Raw genomic sequence first — 10,177 nt, forward strand, 5'->3', positions numbered from 1 at the left:
ATCCGTGATGATGACTAACCCTCCTTTTCCTCTCCTTACATGCAGGGCAGCAAGGGCAGAAGAATACCTTGGTGGGTTGCTGAAGGCTGCACACTCCAGGAAGGCAGTGCTGAACTTTAGTCTATCCCCAGCCCAAATCATACACCTACCAGGTCCTCCAACATGAGGATGAGTCCAGAACATGGCAGTAACCTTGCTCTTTCTTCTCCCTGCAGAGCCAGCTTTCCCAAGCCCTGAATGGATTGTCAGACAGAGCCAAGGAAGCAAAAGAGTTCCTGGTCCAACTCCGCAACATGGTGCAGCAAATCCAGGTACTGTATCTTCTGGCTGGGAAACAGTCAGCCCCTTCCCACCAGGATGAGTTGCTCTCTGCAGTCCTGTTCCATCTCCCTACCTTTGTTTGGTGGGTGCTGTCCCAAAGGGGCTCACCCCTGACTTTTCATATTACTCCCCTGCACCTTCCCAAAAAATGCTCCTCCCAAAGATGCCTGTGTCATGGAGGGAGCAGCAGAGACCCCTGTCTCTGCCATGGGTAGATCCAAGGATGTGGCAGGACAGACCAAACCTGTTCCCCACCTGCTCCCACCACATTTGCTGTGAGGCAAGGGTGAGTTGCAGTGGTGCAGCAGCACATGTAGAAATAGCCCATGTGGTATCATAGTAAAAAATCAGGTTTCCCAGCTGAACTGGAGATGTGTCCAGGGTTGTAATGCTCTGCTCTGACCCACAGGAGAACAGTGTGGAGTTCGAGGCCTGCCTGGTGGCCCAGTGTGACGCCCTCATTGATGCCCTCAACAGAAGGAAAGCTCAGTTGCTGTCCCGGGTCAACAAGGAGCACGAGCACAAGTTGAAGGTGAGCCCTTACCCACCAGCTTGAATGGTGCTTTCTGCAAGGTTGGCACCAGGTGGGGATGAGGACTGGTGCTGTTTGTTGGCGTGAAGCACCACAGGAGGAGAGGGGAGGTCTATGGAAAGCCTCTCTTCTTGCTTTCCACATTAGCTGAACTTCATTTTGCTGCAGATGCCCAGCCTGCTTGCAGCATGACAGACTTCCTTCAGGTCATGGTTCTCACTCAATTACTCTACTACTGGGCCAATTACTACTCCTTATGTCAGCAGTCATGTGTACAGCATCTACAGGCTGGAAAATGACCTTGTTCATGTCCTGTGTAGCTTCTGAGCTACTAGCATAGATGCTGAGTGCCTGTAACTTCAGTTGGCTTCAGCTGAATTTATGTGTCACTTGATGGCATGGGATGGCACTTCCATCATCAGGGAGGAGCAGGAATTGTTCTGTTTTCTGTATATGGTGAGCACCTCATGGCCTCAGGGTGGTGTTTGCACTGAGAAGTGAATTGTTGGCGCTGGGGGAGCTGAGATGCAGCTCTCAACGTGAGCACTGAGGTCAGCTCGGTGTGAGAACAGGCTCCTGACTTGTGTCATTCCTGCAGTCATGACACTGCTTCTTTTCAGATCATCTAGGGATGAGAATGGAAGCAAAGGGCCAGATCTCACCTGGGAGTGGTAGAGTGGGTGTAGTAGCAGTGCCCAGTGTCTGTGGGACAAGGTAGTTGCACCCTGGCCGTCACTGATATGGCCAGCTGAGGCATTTCACACTGACATCACTTTGTGCTTTAGGATGGGCATTTCCAATGACATTTCACTGTTCTGCCTAGAAACATCTGTGTCTTCTCTCTGGCTCCACTTGCATCCCCTTGGCCTTGCTTTTGGCCACCATCCCTCTGGAGGGGTTCCTGGACCTGCCTAAAATGAGGGAGGAGGCCATCAGTCTCCAGCCTGCCCGCAGATGATGGGCACCGCAATACAAGGGCTTGTGAGTGTTTCCATCAGGAGATGGACAATAGCAACTTTGTGGGACCAAGCCCAGCATTAATGCTCAATAAAGCACAACCCCAAATAGGCATGCTGTGCCACCAGCCTGTCTTCTAGGTGCAGAGAAGGCCCTCACTGCCTGGTGGGCTCTTTTTCCCTCTTCCCCTTCAGGGTACAGTTAATTAAACTCTCACAAAGCCAAGCAGCACAAAGAATTTCCCTGCTCAGCACAACCCATGGAGGCCTTTCACTTTTTGGCCAGGGGAAGGGACCTGCATCCCATTGCTTGCTCTTACCAGCACACTTAAATGTACATCCCAACCCCATCCACTGTTGTTATCAGCTGGCCTTTCCCATTAGTAGGTCTGACCCTTAAAAAAAGAAACAGCCCCTAGGTTTCACACTGGACTCTCTTAAAATGAGGCCCCAATCCACCCTCCCTGAAGGACCCAGCCCTTGACAGCTCCCCATGTGCCATGTGAAGGGAGCTGCATGGGTAGGTAGGGCTCTGTGGCCCTGCATGCTCCAGCAGATGTGGTACACAAGCCTGCATCCAGTTATACATAGCATCACAGCAGGTGTTTAAAACCCAGAGTCTGCTCCCCTCTGCTCTGCAGCCTGTAGAGTGTTGGGAAGATTTTTAGCCTGAAATGATTTGGTTTTCCCTTTTAATTCTTACTGGGTTGGGAGGGGTAAGTAATAAATGCAGCAGTGCTTGCTTTTACACTTAATACAGGGACAGTCTTGCAGCTGTGACCCACTCGAGTGCCAGCTAGTCCTGCACGCTGAGATTTGCCTCCTGTGACTTCAGCATTGTCAGGCTTGCTTCAGCATCATCTCCATACCCTCTGGTTTGGGGACAGGGACAGTGAAGGTCTTGCCTGCTTTCACAAGCTGCAGACAGGACAGGGGTGCAGGACAGCCTCAGTCCTGTGGTTACATCCCTACCGTCCTCAGTGGGCATGCACAGGGTCTTGCGACCACACCAGGCCGCCACAAGCCTGGCATGTGTGCCCACTTAGCACTGCCATGTCCTCCAGTATCTGGAGGAGCAGTGGGGCCAGGTGCCTGCTCCACCTCCAGGACAGACCTCCTAGTCTGTCCCGCTCCTCATTGCTGACCTGGTTTTCAGAGGATCGGTATGGTCTTCCCCAAGGGACGATGTCCTACAGCACAGGCTGGTTTGTGCAGGGGACACAGAGGCTTCTCCGCAGCATTGTCCCAGGGAGAAATATCTCCTCCACAGCACATGTGGACTGAGCACTGCATGCACCTCCTTTAAGCTCCTGGCAGTGCTGGTGTGCTGTTCTGGTCTTCTTCTGACCTTCAAGTCATAGGATGTCTTTGCTTCGTGATTTCACCATGGTGCTTTGGCCACAGAGCCCTTGCAGGCAAACAGTGGTTGTCACACTTCCCAGAGGAGTTAATTATATGGGAAATGCTCACCAAGGGCTCCTGTCCGTAGTGCTGGATCTCCAGAGATGAAATGCTGGTCCATGACCTTTCTTTAGGGACTACAGTCAGGATTTTCCAGGAAGCCCAGGGGAACTTGGTGTCCATCTTGAATTAGGTCTCTGGTGATCAGGACTGGTGTGAAAGGATGAGAGACAGGACAGAAGTACAGGCCTAGTTTCCTGCACTGCACCATTTCTATATGGAAACACCAGACAGGACACACAGGTCTGATAAACTCATTACAACATACATTATTTCCCAAAGATGCAGATACTGCACCGCTGCTTTATCTTACAAATCCCTCCACACTCTGCACTATTTTTCCCCTGCCATGGTATCTGACCACCTTGGGAAGGACATCAGCACTGGGAACTGGGCACTGTGTTGCTCAGCAGAGCTGTGATTTCGCTGCAGGGATGTCCCTGATTTCCTGATGTCCCTCAAGCTTTCTCCTTGTTCTGTTGAAGTCTGTCCCCCACAGCATCTATGTGCCATCTTCCCCAGTGGCTCTGCACTGGGGATCAGGTCTTCATATTGCACTTTCCCATACTTGTTGGTGCCTGCAGAAGCCTCTGATCAGAACAAGCTGTGCAAGCCTTCAGGACGTGTCACCACCAGCATTGCACAGGGTTGTTAATGCAGCAGCTCTGCTTTTCCTCTCCCAGTAGCAAGAGGCAAGTCACCATGGAAACATCCACCTGGAAGTGCTCTGCTCAGAGGATGCGTGGTTGTGGGATTCAGCACAATCAAACTGTCGGGATCTTTCCCAGGGATTTTTCCATCTGGGTTTGCAGCGCTGTGGCAAAGCACAGCACCAATGCTCTGTAACACTGCTGTCCATCCCCACAGCCATGCAGGTGACCAAACCCCATCCATGGTGTGCCCAAGGAGGCTCCATGTCCTTCATATGACATTCCCAGCAGGACTCATCCTGGGCACTGAGGAGCTGAGGTTCAAGTGAGGTTGAGTGTCTTGAAAATCGGTTATCAGCCAAGTACTAAAAAGAGGAGGAAGGGGAGGAAGACATGTAAGTAGAGATGCGTGCAGATGTTACTGCCTTCTAGGAGCTATATTAAAATGTAAATTATAGTTAATGTCAACTTACAGGGAATAAAAGCTCTTGAAATAAATGTCCTATTTTAAGGTAGTAGTGAACTTCTGTGAGTGCACAGCAGAAGTCTTTTTTATAGGCTGTAATTAGCAGTCAGGTTCTGGCTGTTGCCTCCTTTGGCAGCTGAAGGGAAAAAGCATTTGATAGAAACTACCACAAACAAAATGTATGGAGCTGCCCAGATCCCTTTCCCACCTGAGCCATTAGCCCTTTCCCAGAAGATGCCACCATTCAGTGTGATGTGTTACTAACATAGTTTCAAGAGAGGTTTGTAATCTGTTTACCTCCATACAGGATTCATGGCAGTGTGGTTTCTTGGTTATCTGCCCAACACAGCCTTATTTTTTGCATGAGTCACGGGTTTTAGGAACTTCCAGATTTCATTTTCAGCTTCCTTCATCGAAATACTCTTCATTACTGGGGTAACAGAGAGCTGAGGTACCCCAAAGAGTGGAAATCCCAGATGCACGAGGAGAACCACAGGATACTTAAGGCGATATGGAAGACTTTTTGGCTTCACTGGCCTCACTGGGCTTAGACCATGCCTTCAAAGGTGTGGGAGATGTCTATGTCTTATTCTTGAAACCTTTCCTTTCCCTAATCAACGTTCCTGTCTGCATCCCATTTCTCTTGTATAGAGTGCAAAAGCTGTAGAGCCATGAAGCCCCACTAGGTCCCAACCAGAGATCACTCTTCATGCCTTGAAAACAGTTTGTTGGTGATGAGGGGAACATCACCATTTCCCTTGCTGGCTTGCCTGCTGCATAGATGCTGCAATTAAACTGCTCTTTCATGCTCTACTTCTTCAGGTGAATAGGTGCTTGGTCCCCAAAGGGGATCACAGTTACAGAAGGGCAGGATTGCTGGGACTAAAGGTGTAGGCGGCGGCAGAGCTGCATCCACTGCTTTGGGTGCAGTTTCTGAGCACCCAGAGCAGGCTTCTCTGGGCTGCCTCTGGTTGGGCTTTAAATGTATTCAAGGCTGGAGACTCCACAGCCTCTGTGTTCTGGCCTTCGACCACCTTTACAAATGTTACGTTTGAATGGAATTTCTTGTTTGCACCCACATGCATGAAGATTTACATAGCCTCAGTGGCAGCCTGCAGCAAGCGCTTCCACTCCTGACCAGACCTGTATTAGCAGGGATAACCTGCCAGGAAGCCTGGTAATTAATGAGCTTGGAGCCTCCTTGGCGCTGGCCTCTCTTCACCCTGCTGAGGAGGAGTGGGCAGGGTAGAGGGGCAAAGCAAGGGCTGGCATCTTCATGCCCCAGCTCCATGCTCCCAGGCAGTGCCAGGAAGCCCCGCATGTCTCAGCTAACACCAGAGCAGTGGTGGCAGGTCCTCTCGCCTCATCTCTTGGCCAAGCAGGTGCTAGGGAGCCAGCCACATGTCCAGAGCTGTCTTGGGACACGCTGCTTCACTGAGCAAATGCTGTTTCTTGGAGGCTCGCATCTGGCTGGAGGGAGCAGATGGCAGTTCTGCTGGTGATGCTTCGAAAGCATCTACTAAGGCAGGGGGAGGCTCACAAATTCATTATCCTGGGCAAATCAGAGATTTAAACTGCAAAGCAGATAAGAAGATTGTTTATCAGTCCCATCTTCGCTGTCTTCCTGGTGGCATGTGCATTTCCTTAGAGAGGGATCTTTCATGAAAGAAGGAGGCTGCTTTTCTGGGTGTTCAGGATGGGATCCCCACTTGCCCATCTGCAGCCCAGCAGGCAGGGAATGCAAAATTTTGCTCTGGCTCAGCCAGTGCAGTCAGGATATGCTCTCAGAGCAAGGCTGGAGCCCACACTCTGGGCTCATCTCACACTCAGTGTCACAACATGGTTTGCAGCTGGGAGACCCAACATCCACACAACCCTTGCAAGAGCAGAACTGCTCCCCCCCCCCACATCACCCTCTCTCTTGAGCAGAAGAGACTAAACTAATGCAAAGGACTGCTTTGCATTGCATGGCAGGGGCTGCGGATTGCTGCAAGGCTTTGCACCTTCTGGATCCTATTCCAAAGGACTGACCATTCCTGCTGAGAAAGGAGCTCTTGGGGCTTGCTCACGCTTTCAGAAAAGGTCAGTGTGGGAATCCAGATCTCCAGGACTAGCTGTTGCCTCCACTGCATCCCAGCAGAGCCATCCCAGTGCACTCAAGTGTCAGAAACTGGCATTATAGATTATTGAATGAACTCTCCTCTCTAATGACAGTGTTTGAGGCCAAAACCAGTGTGTGCCTGTTGTGCTGCTCACTAGCCCTGTCTCAGGGCAATCCAGCATCTCTTCAACCCTCTGTACACACATCTTAGTCCAGAGGAGCAATATGGGAGCTCCCTCTGCTGCCTTGTCCACCCTGCACACAGCCCGGTCCCATCGCCTGGGCTTGCTCCAGCCCCCCTGTGCACCAGGCTGGAAACATCAGGTTGGGATTGCTCAAAGCAGCAGGGAGTGGATGCTCCCTAAAAACCAGGAGCCGTCTAGGAGAATGCTTCCTGGCATTTCACAGAAGCAGATATCTTGTCCCAAGTTGCAAGACTGGTAATTGTTTTCTTCCTGTTAGATGATTAAGTAGAGGTGATTAAATAATAATTAAACAACACAGGATGTGATTGATTGCTCTGCAGGAGCCATTGCCCCTCCTGAAGCCCAGGTTTATTCACCACAGGAGGCTGACATATGCTTCGTTTCACCTCCCCATCCCTCACACGGGTAGGGATGCTCACAGGAAGAGCCCAGGGCATTCATTTTGCTGTGCCTATGGAATGGTGGGCACACAGGCACTGGGGTTCACTGAAATGTTAATCGCTGCTTCTTGCAGCTTTTCCCATCACACTGCAGCTGCAGATGCTCATCTTCACTGTCTGTATCATCCTGAATAGCTGCGGTCTCGGGAGCTGCATAGCTTTATTCAGTCCTAGCAGGGAATTTTACCCAGCTTTAAAGCTCTTACAAGGGAAAAACAAATAATCTGTCATGAGCACGTTCCTCTAAAGCATAAAATCTCTCTTCCTGAGCTGCTCTGCCAATCTCCTGTGATAGAAGTCTCACTGACACTGGGTGCAGACCTGCACTGTCTCCTTCTGTGGGGATTCAGCGTGAGGGACCACCCAACCTTCAAATATACCCTCGTGGCATCGGAGCCTGATCCCTTCCTGCCCGCTGTGTTTCAGGGAAGGTCAGCAGAGCCTGCAGGCTCAGGCCAAACCACACACTTGCTTGGATTCTGCTTTTGGGATGCTGAAACACATCCCCCTGGGGGAATTATTGCTGGCTGCAAGAAGATGTGCTTTAGCATACAGCCTGGGCAGCTCCAGGCAGAGCTCAGCATGCTGCAGGGAGCTCTGCCACAAAGTGAGTGGATTTATCTCCTCTCACTGGCACATTTCTCCCTCTGAGCTCATCCCCAGGATTCCGCTGCAGCCAGTGGAGAAAATGAGGCAATCCTGCAGCATGTTCCATCTCAGCTGATGGGAGATGAGTGCTGGCTCTCTCAAATACATTAGTCAGAGCTGAGGGAGGTGGTGCGTTTGTTCCTCTTGGAAATACCAGAATACTCGGAGCCAACCCTACATCCTGGCTCTGTGCTGAGGATGGATAGGGCAGCCCACAGAGGCTGCAGCAGCAGCTGTATATCTATGGAGGTAGACATTTGCTTTGCATTGAGTTCATAAGCTGCCATTTGGAAGCTGTCTTAATTAAAGACAGAGCATGGAACTGCCCTACTGCTTTGAATAATCACATGGGTTAATAATTTTGAGCTAAATAAGGCTTGCTGTTTTTCACCAGATTTTCAAAGGTCTGGAATTTGGTGTCTGAGCCTTGGCCAGTTTGGACTTTTTCTGTTCCCATGAATCTTCTGTCTCCTTTTGCATTGCCCTGACCCTGTCCTTGTGCTCACGGAGCACCAAAGCCCATTTTCTCCCCATATCCCAAAACCCCACAGCTCCCAGCAATGCTGCTCTCCTCGTACCATTGCAGGTGGTGCGAGACCAAATTTCTCACTGCACGGTCAAGCTGCGCCAGACCACGGGCCTGATGGAGTATTGCCTGGAGGTCATCAAGGAGAACGACCCCAGTGGCTTCCTGCAGGTTGGTGTGGAGCTCTCACATCTGGAATGCAAGGGGAGCGGGAAAGGCATTGCACAGCTCAGGGCTATGGGGTAACACAGCAGAGTTGGGGAGTTACACCAAGGGTGATGTCCCCAGCTTTTCCAGCTGTAAAATCAAGGGCCAACCTCTCATTACCTCCAGGTGTGCAGCAGGACAGAAGCAGAACCAGGCCAGGGACATTCTTACTCTGACCAGAGAAAGAGGATTGCAGTAGATGCTGGTGTATCTCTGGAGCAGTGATCACAGCATGCTGTCTCATGGCTCTCCAGCAAAAAATGCACATACAGCACTTGAGAAGTGTATCACACTGTTCATTCCTGGGCCGGTCCCTTTGGTACTAGACCCTGGCTTTAAAGTAGTCCCCAAAGTTCCTGGGGTCCCTCTGCCAATCTGAGCCTGCAGTGAAGGGTGATGCTAGAAAACATGTGTGATGTCCCAGCCTTGGCAGTCAGGGGCAGACGTGGCAGCCTGGGAGGCACAGGGAAGGAGGAAAGCAGGGTAGGGACAACGCACATCATACAGTGTAGCCCTTGGTAGCTGAGGCTGCTCCTTGCCACCAGATCTCCGACGCTCTCATCAGGAGAGTGCACTTAACTGAGGACCAGTGGGGAAAGGGAACACTCACACCCCGGATGACCACGGACTTTGACCTGAACCTTGACAATGCCCCTCTGCTGCAGTCCATCCATCAGCTCGACTTTGTCCAGATGAAAGGTAAGAACATTTCCAGTGCCTTTCAAAAGCCTCTCTCTGCTCATGCTGAGTGCTTCTATGCAACTCATCACAGAGAACAGGCAGGAAAGGATCGTTTCTCATCTCCCAGCAAGCCCCAGACCCAGAGTTATTCCTGTACTGTGTATTCTGCACCCGTGGGCCATCTGCCTCCTTGTTTCGGATCCCTGGGCAGCTGTGTGCTAGACCAAGGTGCCAGGAGGTTGATTTTGTGTGACAATGCAATAGGAAGCATTCTGCAGGCTGGGACCAGGGTCTCAGGAGTAGCACAAGGCACTTCTGAAACCTCTGCTCACACACGTTCGCTTGCTCAATGCTGAGCAGTATCTGTTGTGGGCCAGTGAGCAAGCCATGGTGTCCCTCCTGACGCAAAGGCACAAAGAGCTACACCACTTAGCTTGGGCTCTTTCCCTCCCTCCCATCTCCTCACTGTTGTTTTAGACCTTCATTTCAGTTTTAATTTCCTCCTTCCTCCGCATTCCCTCTGCTCACTCTCCCACACTGCGGAGCTGCTGCGTTTGCATCGCTTTGCAGGAAGCAGAGCGCTGCTGCAACCTGTGAGCAATTTGCAACTTGTCAAGCCCTGGGAAACTGACAGGAAATGCAAATGGGCTGTGACACAGGGAAGCTCAGGGGCGCATTGAACATGAACCTGTACCTTCTGCTGGTGCAAATGAGCTGCCTGGAGGAGAGGGCACCTACTGCGGGTCTGGCATGGCTCTTCATCACCACCATGAATGGATTTCCTGACTGTGGAGCCATTGCTCACACCAGCATTTCACAGTGCTCAGGCACAGGAAGGCACTGACCACATGCTTCCTCTGTAACAATAATGAGCACCGGCAAATAATAGCCTCACTGGTATTTACTGCAGTGAGAATGGTGCATTGGGCATGGCTGCTGAGAGCCCTCCTGGCTGCTGGGCTGTAGAGAAAGCTGTGGCTGC

At 51.2% G+C, this 10,177-nt stretch overlaps 1 protein-coding gene across 1 annotated transcript; it reads left to right on the top strand.

The window, feature by feature from the left end:
• Positions 1-218: 218 nt before the first annotated feature.
• On the top strand, positions 219-9,575 carry LOC130594447 (E3 ubiquitin-protein ligase TRIM9-like). The gene is made up of 4 exons (XM_057400341.1): positions 219-311; positions 731-853; positions 8,368-8,478; positions 9,060-9,575. Exons 1-4 carry the CDS (start codon positions 294-296, stop codon positions 9,549-9,551), a joined length of 744 nt encoding a protein of 247 aa, XP_057256324.1. The 5' UTR covers positions 219-293; the 3' UTR covers positions 9,552-9,575.
• The last annotated feature ends 602 nt before the right edge of the window (positions 9,576-10,177 follow it).

Source organism: Pezoporus wallicus, unplaced genomic scaffold (genome assembly GCF_028554395.1).
Source record: "Pezoporus wallicus isolate ANWC-B61680 ecotype Strahan unplaced genomic scaffold, APGP_CSIRO_Pwel_v1 contig_13352, whole genome shotgun sequence".
NCBI classification, from domain to species: domain Eukaryota; kingdom Metazoa; phylum Chordata; class Aves; order Psittaciformes; family Psittacidae; genus Pezoporus; species Pezoporus wallicus.

Coding starts and splice junctions, on each gene's coding strand:
- LOC130594447 (XM_057400341.1), top strand. Junction 854..8,367: donor AGCACGAGCACAAGTTGAAG/GTGAGCCCTTAC, acceptor GTACCATTGCAG/GTGGTGCGAGACCAAATTTC. Junction 8,479..9,059: donor ACCCCAGTGGCTTCCTGCAG/GTTGGTGTGGAG, acceptor CCTTGCCACCAG/ATCTCCGACGCTCTCATCAG.